Raw genomic sequence first — 19,095 nt, 5'->3', positions numbered from 1 at the left:
TTAGAATACATCTTGAATATTCCTTACTTTGCGACATACTGGTGAGTACGATTCCTGCATTTACATTTCCATATCATGGAGACCATTCACATTAAATATTTAATTGTTCCTAAATTTGGCAAATTATTGTTGTCCTTATGTTTCAAAGACACTATTATTTCCATAAGAATACAAAATCTCACAAATTGTTTCCTACGTTTCCATTCAGAAGAAGATACTATTTCCGTGATAAATACAACTCATATTTGATTAATAAATATCTCTTCATATTACCATAACACATTATATGTATACCAGATAAACCATATTAGCCGAGCATGTCCAGGTTATGTACGTACGCGCTTGATGCTCATCGCGTAAGATACATACTGAGAGAGGCCCAGCCTCCTCATAGATTAGCGATTACGGACCGTCGGATCCGGAGCTTGATGCCTTCTCGACCGTCTGATCAAGCCCCTAAAGGATCCCGTCCGTCGGATCGAACCGTGAAACTGTAGATCGAAACAGTATCCAAAACAGGACGCCACCGCGTGTAATTTTGATCGCCCGCCGAGGGCATTATTGGAATTTCGTTGTGAGATGTCCCAAACCTAGCCGCCGCATCGCTCCGTTCCAGCTCTCTCTCCCTCTCTCGACGCTGCCCATCGCAGCACGATTCTTCGCCGCCGCCGCCGTGCTCCTATTCCACTTCTCCCCGTTCGTCTCCTATCACCAAGATCGTTGCCGCCTCGCTGCTCTCCCGTCAAGCTCGCCCATCGCCGTTGCTGGGAGGAGATTGTTGGCCGTCTGATTGTATCGCCGCCGCCGCCGCCGCCGTGCTCCTATTCCACTTCTCCCCGTTCGTCTCCTATCACCGAGATCGTTGCCGCCTCGCTGCTCTCCCGTCGAGCTCGCCCCTCGCCGTTGCTGGGAGGAGATTGTTGGCCGTCTGATTGTATCGATGCCGACGAGTTCGGTGAGCACTAGGTCATTCTACACCGTCACCGGCGCCACCTCCTAGCGAAATCCCCACCACGGTGAGCTCCCCCACCCTCCCCCTCCCACCCCGCCCCTCCCCCCTACTCGCCGCCTTTGCTTCCCACGGTTTCGGCCCCTCTGACCTCGGGTTTCCGATCTAAGCTGCTGTTACTGCACGCGTGACGATGGTACTCTGTGGTGATGTAGGAGGGCAGCAGGGCAGGCAGGGCAGCAGCCTCGACGCCACAGGTCTGACTTGTTCTTTATGTGGTAGAAATATGTTTGAGAAATAGTACCTCTAGATTCATGTGGTAGAAATACTACCTACTTGCTCCCTTCTCTAGAAGTAAATCTAGAGATCCCGTGTACCTGGTACACGTTCATGCAGGCACCTCACACCCTGACAATAAGTTAACAGGGCATAAAAATTGATTATTTCATCTCAAAAGGAACCAAAAACTTTGGAAGAACAATATTATTAGAATCATTAGTTCCTTGAAGTGACATCATACAGGTGAACCTGTATATTGCATCTGAGACTGAATCGTCTGGTCTCCACCCTGGCTTACTGCAGCTGTACCATCTGTCGTGTGCCTGGAAGTGGAACCATCTAATTATGATATAATTGTCTTCATCCACAACAACAACAACAACAACAAAGCCTTTAGTCCCAAACAAGTTGGGGTAGGCTAGAGGTGAAACCCATAAGATCTCGCAACCAACTCATGGCTCTGGCACATGGATAGCAAGCTTTCACGCATCCCTGTCCATAGCTAGCTCTTTGTCGATACTCTTTTGGGTTTCATCTCCATAAAAGTAGCTGAGTTTTTACGTTGGCTCGCCAAGCCTATCACAACCCTCCTCCTTTACCCGGAATTGTCTTCATCCACATTGGTGCTTATTGCAGCATCAGATTTCGCCGCCCAGAATGATTTAATAAAGTCGCTAATGACGTTGGTTGCAAGCACTTTGGATAGTTTAGTTTCTCTCCACTTACAGAATGGTTGCTTTGCGTATAGCCGATGAAATCCTCGTCCCAGAAGTGTCATCGCAAGTGACTTCACATGCCTGTCAATGTAGGTGTCAGGCGGATCCATGTCCACCATGAGGGAATCATCTACCAGTCGTAAAATAAACCAATTCGAATTCATCATTCAAACATAACCTGTTTAGAAATAAAAATCAAGCCAGCTAGCTAGCTATCTATATGATCTAGCGACCTTGATATAGAGCAGCATGGCTTTGCGAGCCGATGCAGCTGCCTCTGGTCGTAAGAGATGTGAAGGAGAAAACTCAAAAAAATATTGGTGGTGTTTCTGATATCACAAAGAAGAGAGCGGTGATGTTACTTCTAGAGAAAAACTAAGTAAATTATACAGTAGATTAGCGTTTTCTCAACCAAGATGAGTTTGATTTTTTTTTTCTTCTTGAGATCGACAAAACTGGGGAGATCGGCGATTCTTGAGACACACATAACTGAACTGTGATATTCTTAAGTTGGGGTACACAATTTTTTTTATACGTGATCTCTAGATTTATGTGGTACAAATAGTACCTACGTGCTCCTCTATGACGTAACAGAGATAAGTCACCTGCCACAAGTATGACGTAATAGCACCTACTTGCTCAACACATCTAAAGAGTACACAATCTGACTCATTTTAAAATAGCACCTTATCTTTATGAAAACACTATTTAGATGTGTAACTCTAGATTTATGTGGTAGAAATATGTTCCAAGAAGCTGCTCAAAGAATTTGCTGGATTAACTCTAGATTTATGTGATAGAAATTCATTTGTTTATGGATTGGACAATATGCCATTAGCAGTTAAGCACTCTTGGCTATGTCTGCGATTACTGTTGTAGTTTTTTGTTTTGAGTTATGCTCATATCTCACCTTCTTGTTCTTCTCTATTATATGTCGGATGAACGGACAAGATATGAATGATATGCCAGGTGACAATAGACACACGTATTGAGCTTATCAAATCGTGAGCAGTGTTGTTGCTGGAAAACTGAGAAGAATGGCTATTTCCTTGTTGTTAGTTCTGTGATACATCTTGGCTTTAAGAATCTCATTGTTGAGCATCCATTGTAGATACATGTGGAGATAGAGAGAGGTAGATTGATCCTCCCCTGTTCTCCGTCGCCGTCCGCCGCCCCTGAGCACTACGCGGCTCGCCGGATCATGCGCTGCCCCTGAGCAGCGCGCAGTTCGCCGGACTGATTCGTGCCACCCCCGCCGAACTGAGATCCGCCTCTGCAGGTATGAACTCCCCTCCAATGTCCTCTCCCCCTTTGTCTGGTTGACCTGCATTCAGATCCTTTATACTATGGTTGTAATAACGCGTGAAACATTAATGGTTCGTTTATTCAATTATGGTCGTATTCATTGTTCCTTTATTCAATGATAGTTTTATCGTGTTTCTGGTTATGCTGCTCATGCAGTATATGATTATATGTATTGTGTTTTATACTATGCTGCCTATTGTTATGCTATTCTATGATGTATGCTTACGTGGTGCTTGCTTCTTATTTGTCCAGCGTGTGTGTATGATGTTGTTGGGTCGTTGACATGGCCCGTGGTCCGCTTGCGGCTCATGCTCAAGGCACGGTCGAGGCTGGTGTTGGGCGTTCTGCTGGTCGTGGCCGTGGACGTGGGCGTTTTGCTGGTCGTCGTGGACGAGCCACTGGCTAGAGAGGTTCTAATATAGGGCGTGCCCCTGTTTTTGATCATGTCGCTGCTTGCCGGGTGCCTGACGCTGGAGCTGAGCCTCTTGACAGGTGTAGGGGTGTGAGTCGGCGGGTGCCTGCTGCTGGAGCTGAGCCTATCGCCAGGCGTGGGCGTGGTGCTCGGCAGGTGCCTACCGCTGGGTGTGGCGCCATGCCTCAGCCAAGTGGTAGGGGTGTTCGTGGTCGTGTCCCTGGCCGTGGTGCTGATTCTGGGAATGCAGCCGCTACTGTTGTCCCTGGTCCTGGGTTCACCGCCGCTCCTAGGCGTGCGTCGGTCCCTAGGATTGCTAGACGTTACATGCCACGTCAGCCTGTTGGGTGTCCTCCTCGAAGCCGTACAAGCACGTGTGTATCATTGTTCTTCTTTTATATTTGGTCTCCTAGGGATTGATGATAATTATTTCGTTACTGTGTTGTTTGCGACGTGGTTAGGTGATGGTTGGTTCCCTTTTCTGAGCTCGGTCGTGGCTGTAGTAAATCGCAGAAAACGGAAAATGCGTGTTGAGTTTCGGCGCGCTCGATATGAAGGTGCATGAAAGTTCTTTGTTTGTTGTTGGTTGTTGTTGTTGGCCATGTGGTGTCTTACTTGGTTCTGCATGTCCTGTTAAGAACATGTCGTTGATGGGCCTTTGCCGAAGGATTGGCATGGTTTCTCGGTTTATGTGAGTTCGGAGATGACCGGGGTAGACCGCAACAGACGGAAAGGACGGAAAGTGTCAATTAAATTGCGACGTCCTGGATGTGAAGGTGCATGAGATTTCTTGGTTTGTTGTTAGTTGTTGTTGTTTGCCGTATGTTCTCTAATTTGGTTTTACATGCCTTGTCAGAGATTGTTGTCCAAGGGCCTGTGCCGAAGGATTGGCAAGGTTTCTCGGTCAAGTTTGCCGAGTCCCTTAAAGGTACTTATTAACAAGACCTCTGTTGTTTTGGTTATGTGATTATTCTCTTCCTTTTACCCTTGGTTTGTGGCTGATAATTTTGCCATTAGCTTGCTATGCAGATAGGTCGTACTATGGCCCTCCAGATTTCTTGTGCCAATACTGTGGTGCCTCCTTTTGGTTTGCTGAGTGTTCAAAGTCCAGATCATCCTGGACACAACGTAAGATGGTTTATAATCGCTGTTGTAAAGGCGCTAAGGTATATATTCCTCCCTTTAAGGATCCCCCGGCCTATCTTCGGGAGCTCCTTCGATTCGATGGTACTTCTCGTGCTAAAAAATTCATCCGGACTATACGTGAGTACAACTGTATGTTCGCTTTCACTTCGATGGGTGCTACTATTGAACGCTCGTTTGGTAGCAGTCGTGGACCTAAGATTTTTAAGATCAGTGGTCAAGTGTCTCATCGTATTGGTTCGTTGGTGCCTAGCGGTGATGATACCCCTAAGTTTGCTGAGTTGTATATACATGACCCAGCTAATGAGATTAGACATAGGATCAATGCCTTAAATCCAGATGATAAGCCTACTGGGGGTGTGGATGAGAGTATTGTGGTTGGTCTTAGAGACATGCTTAATGAGTTTAACCCATTGGTACAGACCTTTCGGGAGGCGAGTAAGATGATAGAGGATCGTGGTGATGAACCCATCGAGGATATCTCGATTCGTATTATTGGACCTTCTGAGGGCGATAGTCCACAATTTAGTTTGCCTACAACCACTGGGCTTGCTGCTTTAGTTGTCGGTGGCGGCTTCACGTTAGAGGCATCTTCTCGTGATATTGTTGTTTGCAGTCGTTCCGACGGTTTGCAGCAGATATCTTCTCTAAACACTGCATTCATGCCTCTGCAATACCCGTTGCTTTTCCCTTATGGAGAGAGAGGGTTCCAGGTGGATGTTCCTCACTTGATTGTTCCTGAAGAAGATGATGACGATGGACCTATAGATCATAATCCTGCACCTGGAAGTCCGGCCGTTGAGGTGTCCTCTTCATACCCTTCTTGTTGGGTTTCGTAGTAATTTCAAAATTTTCCTACGCACACGCAAGATCATGGTGATGCATAGCAACGAGAGGGGAGAGTGTTGTCTACGTAACCACGCAGACCGACTGCGGAAGCGTTGACACAACGTAGAGGAAGTAGTCGTACGTCTTCACGATCCAACCGATCAAGCACCGAAACTACGGCACCTCCGAGTTCAAGCACACGTTCAGCTCGATGGCGATCCCCGGACTCCGATCCAGCAAAGTGTCGGGGAAGAGTTCCATCAGCACGACGGCGTGGTGACGATCTTGTTGTACTATAGCAGCAGGGCTTCGCCTAAACTCCGCTACAGTATTATCGAGGACTATGGTGGCTGGGGGTGCCGCACACGGCTAAGGAATAGATCATGTGGATCAACTTGTGTGTTTCTGGGGTGCCTCTGCCTCAGTATATAAAGGAGCCAAGGGGGAGGGGGGCGCCGGCCAGGAGGAGGGCGCAGGAGGAGTCCTACTCCTTCCGGGAGTAGGACTCTCCCCCCCCCTCCAATCCTAGTTGGACTAGGATTCCCCGAGGAGGAAAGAGAGAGAGAGGGGCCGGCCACCTCTCCTAGTCCTAATAGGACTAGGGGAGGGGGGAGGTGCGCAGCCACCTTGGGCTGCCCCTTTATCCTTTCCACTAAAGCCCATTAAGGCCCATATGGCTCTCGGGGGGTTCCGGTAACCTCCCGGTACTCCGGTAAAATCCCGATTTCACCCGGAACACTTCCGATATCCAAACATAGGCTTCCAATATATCAATCTTTACGTCTCGACCATTTCGAGACTCCTCGTCATGTCCGTGATCACATCCGGGACTCCGAACAACCTTCGGTACATCAAAATGCATAAACTCATAATATAACTGTCATCGTAACCTTAAGCGTGCGGACCCTACGGGTTCGAGAACAATGTAGACATGACCGAGAACGTCTCCGGTCAATAACCAATAGTGGGACCTGGATGCCCATATTGGCTCCTACATATTCTACGAAGATCTTTTATCGGTCAGACCGCATAACAACATACGTTGTTCCCTTTGTCATCGGTATGTTACTTGCCCAAGATTCGATCGTCGGTATCCAATACCTAGTTCAATCTCGTTACCGGCAAGTCTCTTTACTCGTTCCGTAATATATCATCTCACAACTAACATATTAGTTGTAATGCTTGCAAGGCTTATGTGATGTGCATTACCGAGAGGGCCCAGAGATACCTCTCCGACAATCGGAGTGACAAATCCTAATCTCGAAATACGCCAACCCAACATGTACCTTTGGAGACACCTGTAGTACTCCTTTATAATCACCCAGTTACGTTGTGACGTTTGGTAGTACCCAAAGTGTTCCTCCGGTAAACGGGAGTTGCATAATCTCATAGTTATAGGAACATGTATAAGTCATGAAGAAAGCAATAGCAACATACTAAACGATCGGGTGCTAAGCTAATGGAATGGGTCATGTCAATCAGATCATTCAACTAATGATGTGACCTCGTTAATCAAATAACAACACTTTGTTCATGGTTAGGAAACATAACCATCTTTGATTAACGAGCTAGTCAAGTAGAGGCATACTAGTGACACTAAGTTTGTCTATGTATTCACACATGTATTATGTTTCCGGTTAATACACTCTAGCATGAATAATAAACATTTATCATGATATAAGGAAATAAATAATAACTTTATTATTGCCTCTAGGGCATATTTCCTTCAGTCTCCCACTTGCACTAGAGTCAATAATCTAGATTACACTGTAATGATTCTAACACCCATGGAGCCTTGGTGCTGATCATGTTTTGCTCGTGGAAGAGGCTTAGTCAACGGGTCTGCAACATTCAGATCCGTATGTATCTTGCAAATCTCTATGTCTCCCACATGGACTAGATCCCGGATGGAGTTGAAGCGTCTCTTGATGTGCTTGGTCCTTTTGTGAAATCTGGATTCCTTTGCCAAGGCAATTGCACCAGTATTGTCACAAAAGATTTTTATTGGACCCGATGCACTAGGTATGACACCTAGATCAGATATGAACTCCTTCATCCAGACTCCTTCGTTCGCTGCTTCCGAAGCAGCTATGTACTCCGCTTCACATGTAGATCCCGCTACGATGCTTTGTTTAGAACTGCACCAACTGACAGCTCCACCGTTTAATGTAAACACGTATCCGGTTTGCGATTTAGAATCGTCCGGATCAGTGTCAAAGCTTGCATCAACGTAACCTTTTACGGTGAGCTCTTTGTCACCTTCATATACGAGAAACATATCCTTAGTCCTTTTCAGGTATTTCAGGATGTTCTTGACCGCTGTCCAGTGATCCACTCCTGGATTACTTTGGTACCTCCCTGCTAAGCAAGGCACACATCAGGTCTGGTACACAGCATTGCATACATGATAGAGCCTATGGCTGAAGCATAGGGAACATCTTTCATTTTCTCTCTATCTTCTGTAGTGGTCGGGCATTGAGTCTTACTCAACTTCACACCTTGTAATACAGGCAAGAACCCTTTCTTTGCTTGATCCATTTTGAACTTCTTCAAAACTTTGTCAAGGTATGTGCTTTGTGAAAGTCCAATTATGCGTCTTGATCTATCTCTATAGATCTTAATGCCTAATATGTAAGCAGCTTCTCCGAGGTCTTTCATTAAAAAACTCTTACTCAAGTATCCCTTTATGCTATCCAGAAATTCTATATCATTTCCAATTAGTAATATGTCATCCACATATAATATCAGAAATGCTACAGAGCTCCCACTCACTTTCTTGTAAATACAGGTTTCTCCGAAAGTCTGTATAAAACCAAATGCTTTGATCACACTATCAAAGCGTTTATTCCAACTCCGAGAGGCTTGCACCAGTCCATAAATGGATCGCTGGAGCTTGCACACTTTGTTAGCTCCCTTTGGATCGACAAAACCTTCCAGTTGCATCATATACAACTCTTCTTCCAGAAATCCATTCAGGAATGCAGTTTTGACATCCATCTGCCAAATTTCATAATCATAAAATGCGGCAATTGCTAACATGATTCGGACAGACTTAAGCATCGCTACAGGTGAGAAAGTCTCATCGTAGTCAACCCCTTGAACTTGTCGAAAACCTTTCGCAACAAGTCGAGCTTTGTAGACAGTAACATTACCATCAGCGTCAGTCTTCTTTTTGAAGATCCATTTATTCTCAATTGCTTGCCGATCATCGGGCAAGTCAACCAAAGTCCATACTTTGTTCTCATACATGGATCCCATCTCAGATTTCATGGCTTCAAGCCACTTTGCGGAATCTGGGCTCACCATCGCTTCTTCATAGTTCGTAGGTTCATCATGATCTAGTAGCATGACTTCCAGAACAGGATTACCGTACCACTCTGGTGCGGATCTTACTCTGGTTGATCTACGAGGTTCAGTAGTATCTTGATCTGAAGTTTCATGATCATTATCATTAGCTTCCTCACTAACTGGTGTAGGTGTCACTGAAACAGTTTTCTGTGATGTACTACTTTCCAGTAAGGGAGCAGGTACAGTTACCTCGTCAAGTTCTACTTTCCTCCCACTCACTTCTTTCGAGAGAAACTCCTTCTCTAGAAAGGATCCATTCTTAGCAACGAATGTCTTGCCTTCGGATCTGTGATAGAAGGTGTACCCAACAGTCTCCTTTGGGTATCCTATGAAGACACATTTCTCCGATTTGGGTTCAAGCTTATCAGGTTGAAGCTTTTTCACATAAGCATCGCAGCCTCAAACTTTAAGAAACGACAATTTTGGTTTCTTGCCAAACCATAGTTCATAAGGTGTCGTCTCAACGGATTTTGATGGTGCCCTATTTAACGTGAATGCGGCTGTCTCTAAAGCATAACCCCAAAACGATAGCGGTAAATCTGTAAGAGACATCATAGATCGCACCATATCTAGTAAAGTATGATTACGACGTTCGGACACACCATTACGCTGTGGTGTTCCGGGTGGCGTGAGTTGCGAAACTATTCCACAGTTTTTCAAATGTACACCAAACTCGTAACTCAAATATTCTCCTCCACGATCAGATCGTAGAAACTTTATTTTCTTGTTACGATGATTTTCAACTTCACTCTGAAATTCTTTGAACTTTTCAAATGTTTCAGACTTATGTTTCATTAAGTAGATATACCCATATCTGCTTAAATCATCTGTGAAGGTGAGAAAATAACGATATCCGCCACGAGCCTCAATATTCATCGGACCACATACATCAGTATGTATGATTTTCAACAAATCTGTTGCTCTTTCCATAGTACCGGAGAACGGTGTTTTAGTCATCTTGCCCATGAGGCACGGTTCGCAAGTACCAAGTGATTCATAATCAAGTGGTTCCAAAAGTCCATCAGTATGGAGTTTCTTCATGCGCTTTACATCGATATGACCTAAACGACAGTGCCACAAATAAGTTGCACTTTCATTATCAACTCTGCGTCTTTTGGCTTCAACATTATGAATATGTGTATTACTACTATCGAGATTCAATAAGAATAGACCACTCTTCAAGGGTGCATGACCATAAAAGATATTACTCATATAAATAGAACAACCATTATTCTTTGATTTAAATGAATAACCGTCTCGCATTAAACAAGATCCAGATATAATGTTCATGCTCAACGCTGGCACCAAATAACAATTATTTAGGTCTAATACTAATCCCGAAGGTAGATGTAGAGATAGCGTGCCGACCGCGATCACATCGACTTTGGAACCGGTTCCCACGCGCATCGTCACCTCGTCCTTTGCCAGTGCCCGCTTATTCCGTAGTCCCTGTTTCGAGTTGTAAATATTAGCAACAGAACCAGTATCAAATACCCAGGTTCTACTGCGAGCTCTAGTAAGGTACACATCAATAACATGTATATCACATATACCTTTGTTCACCTTGCCATCCTTCTTATCCGCCAAATACTTGGGGCAGTTCCGCTTCCAGTGACCAGTCTGCTTGCAGTAGAAGCACTCAGTTTCAGGCTTAGGTCCAGATTTGGGTTTCTTCTCTTGAGTAGGAACTTGCTTGCCGTTCTTTTTGAAGTTCCCCTTCTTTTTCCCTTTGCCCTTTTTCTTGAAACTAGTGGTCTTGTTGACCATCAACACTTGATGCTCCTTCTTGATTTCTACCTTCGCAGCTTTCAGCATCGCGAAGAGCTCGGGAATAGTCTTGTTCATCCCTTGCATATTATAGTTCATCACGAAGCTCTTGTAGCTTGGTGGCAGTGATTGGAGAATTCTGTCAATGACGCAATCATCCGGAAGATTAACTCCCAATTGAATCAAGTGATTATTATACCCAGACATTTTGAGTATATGCTCACTGACAGAACTATTCTCCTCCATCTTGCAGCTATAGAACTTATTGGAGACTTCATATCTCTCAATCCGGGCATTTGCTTGAAATATTAACTTCAAATCCTGGAACATCTCATATGCTCCATGACGTTCAAAACATCGTTGAAGTCCCGATTCTAAGCCGTAAAGCATGGCACACTGAACTATCGAGTAGTCATCAGTTTTGCTCTGCCAGACGTTCATAACATCCGGCGTTGCTCCTGCAGTAGGCCTGGCACCCAGCGGTGCTTCCAGGACGTAATTCTTCTGTGCAGCAATGAGGATAATCCTCAAGTTACGGACCCAGTCCGTATAATTGCTACCATCATCTTTCAACTTTGCTTTCTCAAGGAACGCATTAAAATTCAACGGAACAACAGCACGAGCCATCTATCCACGATCAACATAAACAAGCAAGATACTATCAGGTACTAAATTCATGATAAGTTTAAGTTCAATTAATCAAATTACTTAAGAACTCCCACTTAGATAGACATCCCTCTAATCCTCTAAGTGATCACGTGATCCAAATCAACTAAACCATAATCGATCATCACGTGAGATGGAGTAGTTTTCAATGGTGAACATCGTTATGTTGATCATATCTACTATATGATTCACGCTCGACCTTTCGATCTCCGTGTTCCGAGGCCATATCTGCATATGCTAGGCTCGGCAAGTTTAACCTGAGTATTCTGTGTGTGCAAAACTGGCTTGCACCCGTTGTAGATGGACGTAGAGCTTATCACATCCGATCATCACGTGGTGTCTGGGCACGACAAACTTTGGCAACGGTGCATACTCAGGGAGAACACTTTTATCTTGATCTCCATCGTGGCATCATTGTCGTCTCGCCAATCTTATGCTTCCACGACTATCACTACCGTTTAGTAATAAAGTAAAGCATTACATCGCGATTGCATTGCATACAATAAAGCGACAACCATATGGCTCCTGCCAGTTGCCGATAACTCGGTTACAAAACATGATCATCTCATACAATAAAATTCAGCATCATGCCTTGACCATATCACATCACAACATGCCCTGTAAAAACAAGTTAGACGTCCTCTACTTTGTTGTTGCAAGTTTTACGTGGCTGCTACGGGCTTAAGCAAGAACCAATCTCACCTACGCATCAAAACCACAACGATAGTTTGTCAAATAGACTCCGTTTTAACCTTCGCAAGGACCGGGCGTAGCCATACTTGGTTCAACTAAAGTTGGAGAGACAGTCGCCCGCAAGCCACCTATGTGCAAAGCACGTCGGGGGAACCGGTCTCGCGTAAGCGTACGCGTAATGTTGGTCCGGGTCGTCTCGTCCAACAATGCCGCCGAACCAAAGTATGACATGCTGGTAGGCAGTATGACTTATATCGCCCACAACTCACTTGTGTTCTACTCGTGCATATAACATCAACATAAATAACCTAGGCTCGGATGCCACTGTTGGGTTTCGTAGTAATTTCAAAATTTTCCTACGCACACGCAAGATCATGGTGATGCATAGCAATGAGAGGGGAGAGTGTTGTCTACGTACCCACGCAGACCGACTGCGGAAGCATTGACACAACGTAGAGGAAGTAGTCGTACGTCTTCAGGATCCAACCGATCAAGCACCGAAACTACGGCACCTCCGAGTTCAAGCACACGTTCACCTCGATGACGATCCCCGAACTCCGATCCAGCAAAGTGTCGGGGAAGAGTTCCGTCAGCACAACGGCGTGGTGACGATCTTGATGTACTATAGCAGCAGGGCTTCGCCTAAACTCCGGTACAGTATTATCGAGGACTATGGTGGCTGGGGGCACCGCACACGGCTAAGGAATAGATCACGTGGATAAACTTGTGTGTTTCTGGGGTGCCTCTGCCTCAGTATATAAAGGAGCCAAGGGGGAGGGGGGCGCCGGCCAGGAGGAGGGCGCAGGAGGAGTCCTACTCCCTACTCCTTCCGGGAGTAGGACTCCCCCCCCCAATCCTAGTTGGACTAGGATTCCCCGAGGGGGAAAGAGAGAGAGGGGGGCCGGCCACCTCTCCTAGTCCTAATAGGACTAGGGGAGGGGGGAGGTGCGCAGCCACCTTGGGCTGCCCCTTTCTCCTTTCCACTAAAGCCCATTAAGGCCCATATGGCTCCCGGGGGGTTCCGGTAACCTCCCGGTACTCCGGTAAAATCCCGATTTCACCCGGAACACTTTCGATATCCAAACATAGGCTTCCAATATATCAATCTTTACGTCTCGACCATTTCGAGACTCCTCGTTATGTCCGTGATCACATCCGGGACTCCGAACAACCTTCGGTACATCAAAATGCATAAACTCATAATATAACTGTCATCGTAACCTTAAGCGTGCGGACCCTACGGGTTCGAGAATAATGTAGACATGATCGAGACACGTCTCCGGTCAATAACCAATAGCGGGACCTGGATGCCCATATTGGCTCCTACATATTCTACGAAAATCTTTTATCGGTCAGACCGCATAACAACATACGTTGTTCCCTTTGTCATCGGTATGTTACTTGCCCGAGATTCGATCGTCGGTATCCAATACCTAGTTCAATCTCGTTACCGGCAAGTCTCATTACTCGTTCCGTAATACATCATCTCACAACTAACATATTAGTTGTAATGCTTGCAAGGCTTATGTGATGTGCATTACCGAGAGAGCCCAGAGATACCTCTCCGACAATCGGAGTGACAAATCCTAATCTCGAAATACGCCAACCCAACATGTACCTTTGGAGACACCTGTAGTACTCCTTTATAATCACCCAGTTACGTTGTGACGTTTGGTAGTATCCAAAGTGTTCCTCCGGTAAACGGGAGTTGCATAATCTCATAGTTATAGGAACATGTATAAGTCATGAAGAAAGCAATAGCAACATACTAAACGATCAGATCATTCAACTAATGATGTGACCTCGTTAATCAAATAACAACACTTTGTTCATGGTCAGGAAACATAACCATCTTTGATTAACGAGCTAGTCAAGTAGAGGCATACTAGTGACACTAAGTTTGTCTATGTATTTACACATGTATTATGTTTCCGGTTAATACAATTCTAGCATGAATAATAAACATTTATCATGATATAAGGAAATAAATAATAACTTTATTATTGCCTCTAGGGCATATTTCCTTCACTTCTGGGGGTGGTGATGCTTCCACAAATAGTCGGAATAGGATGACCATGCAGGATTACTATCGTTTTATGTGCCATTACAAGGGTGATCAGCCCAATCCATATATATGTTATGGTCTCCTCTCTTCTCAGTCGGTTGTTGATGCACGCGCGTGCATCGATGAAAGTAGATTGTGGTATATCATAAGAAATCAGGACATGCTTAGATCAGAGCACATGCAAGGTATTACTGATGCGGTAGGTGATGGGTGTGTTGATGGTGATGCTCTTGGGAAGAGGACCATTGTACCTTCCATAAGATTGTTGATGGTGATGCTTTGAGGCTGTAGATAGAACTTTTGTGATGTCCTCTCTGTGGCTAATCCAGATCTTGCGAATATTCCGTTCGGTGGAGTAGTGATGGTCTTGGGTGGTGACCTTAGACAAATCTTACCGGTCGTTGAGGGAGGTACTAGGCCTCAGATCATTGATGCAGCAATCACGAATTCTCCGTTGTGGCATTCTGTTCAAAAATTGTCGCTTTCTATTAACATGCGCTTGGGTGTGCATGGTGTGGATACCCATGCGCAGAAGGATGTTGCCTTGTTTAGCAGATGGGTGCTAGATCTTGGGAAAGGGAAGTTGCCTGTCACAAGGCGAGGCGATGAGGTCGAGGCTTCTTGGATACAGATCCCGGACGACCTCTTGGTTTGTACGTCTGGTGATCCAGTTGCTGTTATTGTTTCTTCTGTCTATGGTGATTTTTTGCATAACTACCTGAACTTTGGTTACTTGCAAGAGAGAGCCATTTTAGCCCCTACCAACGACCATGTTGAGGATATTAATGATCATATTCTTGCATTGGTTCCTACTGATAGCAGAGACTATTTGAGTGCTGATTCTATTGACGATTCTTCTGATCTGTTCGGGACAAAGATGTTTACTATCCAGTCGAGTACCTGAACGCAACTAAAATTATAAATTTCCCAAATCATAGGCTGACTCTTAAGGTTGGTGTTCCGATTATGCTTCTTAGAAACCTGAGCCAGGCAAATGGTTTGTGTAACGGTACACGACTAATTGTAAAAGAATTAGGTGATCGGCTGATCGAAGCTGTCATTATGACTGGCTCACATGTGGGTGATATTGTTTATATTCCCAGGATTGAATTATTGGCAAAGAAGGGAAATGCACCTTTTGTGCTTAGACGTCGCCAGTTTCCTGTTCATGTGTGCTATGCCATGACAATTAATAAGAGCCAGGGATAGACCCTGTCTGCTGTTGGTATATATCTTAAGGGTCCGGTTTTTACACACGGGCAGCTGTATGTGGCAGTGTCTCGTGTTACATCGAGGGCTTCTCTGAAAATCCTTATATTAGATGCTGATGGCAAATGCGGCTCTGAGACCAAGAACATTGTTTTCCCTGAGGTCTTCCGGGCCGCCGGGATGACTTAGGTTTGTGTATGATGGTAGTCTTCATTTTGGTGGGTTTTGGCATGCTTTTGTGAGTTGGATGATATTTTGGGTGGCGACATATAGTGTTGGCTGAATAAATATGTCGTCCCATGCGATGGGGTGATATTTTGAATGTTCTCCTGTACTGGGATTGGCTTTATTCTGTGGTTTGCTTTATGTCATAGAGATTTATTGAGTTTAATGGTGGTGTTGTGTTTTGGTGCTGATACTTTTGTTGTAGATGGCGATGACTGATCTGCAGGCTCTTGTTGTGGGGAACAAGAACCTGACCATCCATGTGTATGTTTCGCGTCTGTGGCAGCATTGTGGATCCACTGATAACAGTCCTATCAAAGACACTGACATGGTCCTTTTGGATGTGTAGGTACATGGCTTCTCTAGACCCCGCGCCCTATGTTGTTTGTAACTTTCTCCTGCCTTTCTACTTGGTAATTGATGTTTGTTGTTTCTTGGCAGGGCAAACATCTATTCTGAGATTGGTGAGAAGCTTGTGCCTAAGTTCAATTGAGGCAACCACATCCATGTTGTTTCTTGGCATGAGCAACCACATCTATGCTGATATTGGTGAGAAGCACGTGCTAATACCCTTTTTTGTGGCTTGTATTGATATTTTCTTCTTTGACCCACCAAAAGATATCTCAATGCAGCTATTCTCTAATCTAAACATAGATGACTTTCAGCAGCCTCTTAGTTTTCATGCATTTAGCAAGAGAATGCTACTTTTTTACTTGGTTTGATAAAATAACTACAACAAAGATGTGTAGCTTTCATGTCTTGTTCAATGTGTTCTATAATGATGAAAGCCTCTTTTATTTGCCAGGCTCCTGGGCTCCTTTATAGGTCTCTTACTGTGAAGCTTGTGGTTGGCATGCCTTTCAAGGTCTGATATCCTATAACTGTATCTTCTAGCATCCAACCATTTTTGGAGGGACTCAAGTTTGAACTGACTGATTTCTTCTAGCATTCAATTCTTATGAGGGTGGAGTTGGAGAAGGTGGGGCGTCAGAGCAGAGCTAATTGCAGCGTCCACGACCTCCTTGGGCATGGCCAATCCCGCCAGATTGACCAGGTTGCAGGGTTTGGTCAGCAGTGTGTGTGGCCAGTGGTTGGAGCACACTGAAGTGGAGGAGCAGTGTCATTGTCGACCATGGATTCAGGTAGTTTCTGATCTTCTCTCCTGTTGTGGTGGTCTGACAGGTTACTGTTTAAATGATGCATTAGTCGCAGTTGGTGTCGTGCTTGCGTGTCTGCTATAATGCCTCTGCTACAACATGGCATGTGTTAATGTAGTGTTTATTAAGGTTTGGTCGGCATGCTGAATAAGTCCAATATCCATCTATTTATGTTTCTATACCTTACGTGATTAAACATGGGTTTATCAGTGTGTAGCAGATCTTGAGAGTTCTGTCAGGATAGGGAGAGACACTGAGGCAAAAGGCAAATGTACATGCTCCTTATTACTTATCAGAAATATTTTCCTGTGAGTTCTTTTTCATTGTTTCTCATCTAAAATTGGATTCATAATGATGCCATTCTTACATCTCATTTTGTATCGGTTATCTTCTAATATTATGAGTCATGGGGATTATAAGTGCCATTAAACTGTTCACTCTGATGAGTGATCATGAGATGCATGTACTGTTTGCCATAAGGTTCTTACAACTTTTCCTATAGCTAGATGGAGCTCCCAAAATAATTGAAGTGAACATGTTCTATATTAGAAAGACTTTGATTAAACCAAATGTATTTTGCCACCCTTGTAGTTGGACTAATATCAAAGCAATTTCCGTTCAAGATTTCCTGACCGCCAGACTATTATCCAAGCATTTTTTGGCACGAGGTTGAATCTTAAATGGTGGGTGGTTGATAACTTGTCCAGGTTGAGATCGGCCACTGATGACACGAGTCTGCTACCCTGCTCCTGTGAAGGTAACCGAAGGCCTGCGCCTCCCATCAGCTTGGATATCCTCTCTCAGCTTGCACCTCTTCATGTGAGCTCCTCCTCTCAGTTTATTCTTACCACTGTTTGGGTTGTTTGATTCAGGTTTCTTTTTCTGAAATTAAATCAAGTCTCAAGGAATGAGATGGAAGCATTGTTCAGGCTTTATGAGAAGGTGAACCGCTCTATCAATGACGATGAACTCATCCAATTGGTACCTCCAAACAACTTACTTCCTACGTGTTCTTGGGATCAAGTAATGTAATGTTGGTTTACTAAATTCTGGTTTGTGTTCCTGTCAGCTAATAAGACCATCCTTTCCATTTTTCAGCACTGTATTGGGAACAGTTTTACCATCCGAGGATACATCCAAAGTACAGGTTGTGCTATTGGTTATCTTCTCTTTTTATTCTGGATGCATGTTTTTGATATCCCTTTTTATTCCTATTCGTTGCATACTTTATTTATTAGAAGGTCTAATTGCAAGTATTTGCAAGGTCAAATTGTTATGCAAAATTTTCTTTGCAGTGTGCATAAATTGCCCCTCCTGTACAATTTTTTTTATGTCTATGGAATCTTTTTAGGAGCCGCTAGACATGGCTTCTTTTTAGGAGCACATGCTTGCTGATACGCTATTTTCATCTAAACTCCGTAAAGAATGACATGGAATATTTTACTTGGGTTCATTCAAATAGCTGCTTCACATTAAAGCTATGCTGCATATTTCACTGGCATATTTCCCAACATGCTAGGTCAAAGGTCCTACCACAAGCTACATCATTTAACTTACAATTTTTGTACCTGTATAATTTATAATTATTTGCCACCTCTTGGTCCACATTTACTATGATTTTTCTTTTTGCTGCATTTACAACGATTTTACCAAAAGGTTATTGTGATGCAAACTACTCCTACATGCTTATCCAACGTAGTATACTTCTTCAACAAAGGATACTTATTACAGTAGTCTAACAGGAATGTGTCTATGCAGGTGAATTAGACATTTCCCTGTGCGAGATCAAATGACTTGAGCTTTACATTGGTTCAACTGTCCCTGCCATCAAATATTATGTTTGCAAGATGAACAAGACCTTTGTCACTCCTGGACTGAGGTTAAATACCCTACTACTTAAAGTAGAGTATTGTAGTACCTAGCTGTGACCGATCATGTTTCTTTTCGCAGTACTTCTGTCGCTTCACAAAAAATGCATCTAAAGCACCATCTCAATGACCGGTCGAGGACGTGATGGTTAGTCTCAGCACTGGAGATGTTATGAGATAGGTCTGGATGATGATGGGTACGGACAAGAGACAAACGATAACAACAATTGGTCAGACTTTGTCAAAGAGGCAGGGACTAGAGAGTATTAGATATGTGTCTTTGCCTTCAAAATTGAAAATGGGAAACCATTGCTCACCGTCCATAAGCTTTGAAAGGCTAAGGTACAAAATCGCATGTGCAATGTCTACACACAAATCGTTCTATGAAATGTATCTAACGGATTGCCTGCATCAGGTTAATGTGCCCTGTGAAGTTTTTTTTTTTGAGGGGTAATGTGCCCTGTG

The 19,095-nt window shown here is 44.2% G+C and overlaps 1 protein-coding gene and 3 long non-coding RNA genes across 5 annotated transcripts; all 4 read left to right on the top strand.

Annotated features, from left to right (window-relative positions):
- Positions 1–606: 606 nt before the first annotated feature.
- Positions 607–4,211, top strand: LOC119336546. Of its 2 annotated transcripts, XR_005162627.1 has the most exons (4): positions 607–1,016; positions 1,165–1,206; positions 3,056–3,223; positions 3,502–4,211. It is a non-coding gene; the product is annotated as an uncharacterized LOC119336546 (long non-coding RNA). The 2 variants fall into 2 exon arrangements; XR_005162653.1 differs by lacking the exon at positions 3,502–4,211 and having other exon boundaries at positions 3,056–3,262.
- A 310-nt stretch (positions 4,212–4,521) lies between these two features.
- LOC119336467 lies at positions 4,522–5,673 on the top strand. Its single transcript, XM_037608534.1, has 2 exons — positions 4,522–4,589; positions 4,679–5,673. The coding sequence occupies exon 2, from the start codon at positions 4,795–4,797 to the stop codon at positions 5,641–5,643; it is 849 nt and encodes a 282-aa protein (XP_037464431.1). The 5' UTR covers positions 4,522–4,589; positions 4,679–4,794; the 3' UTR covers positions 5,644–5,673.
- Positions 5,674–15,786: 10,113 nt separating this feature from the next.
- Positions 15,787–16,716, top strand: LOC119336432. Its single transcript, XR_005162502.1, has 4 exons — positions 15,787–15,954; positions 16,047–16,154; positions 16,411–16,470; positions 16,552–16,716. It is a non-coding gene; the product is annotated as an uncharacterized LOC119336432 (long non-coding RNA).
- A 648-nt stretch (positions 16,717–17,364) lies between these two features.
- On the top strand, positions 17,365–18,635 carry LOC119336374. The gene is made up of 4 exons (XR_005162459.1): positions 17,365–17,519; positions 17,635–17,743; positions 17,861–17,909; positions 18,521–18,635. It is a non-coding gene; the product is annotated as an uncharacterized LOC119336374 (long non-coding RNA).
- Positions 18,636–19,095: the final 460 nt, after the last annotated feature.

Source organism: Triticum dicoccoides, chromosome 1A, assembly GCF_002162155.2.
Source record: "Triticum dicoccoides isolate Atlit2015 ecotype Zavitan chromosome 1A, WEW_v2.0, whole genome shotgun sequence".
Taxonomy (NCBI): domain Eukaryota; kingdom Viridiplantae; phylum Streptophyta; class Magnoliopsida; order Poales; family Poaceae; genus Triticum; species Triticum dicoccoides.
Note: the sequence above shows the minus strand (reverse complement) of the source record. Positions and strands in the feature narration are given on the sequence as shown.

Coding starts and splice junctions, on each gene's coding strand:
- LOC119336467 (XM_037608534.1), top strand. CDS start 4,795: ATGGTTTATAATCGCTGTTGTAAAGGCGCTAAGGTATATATTCCTCCC.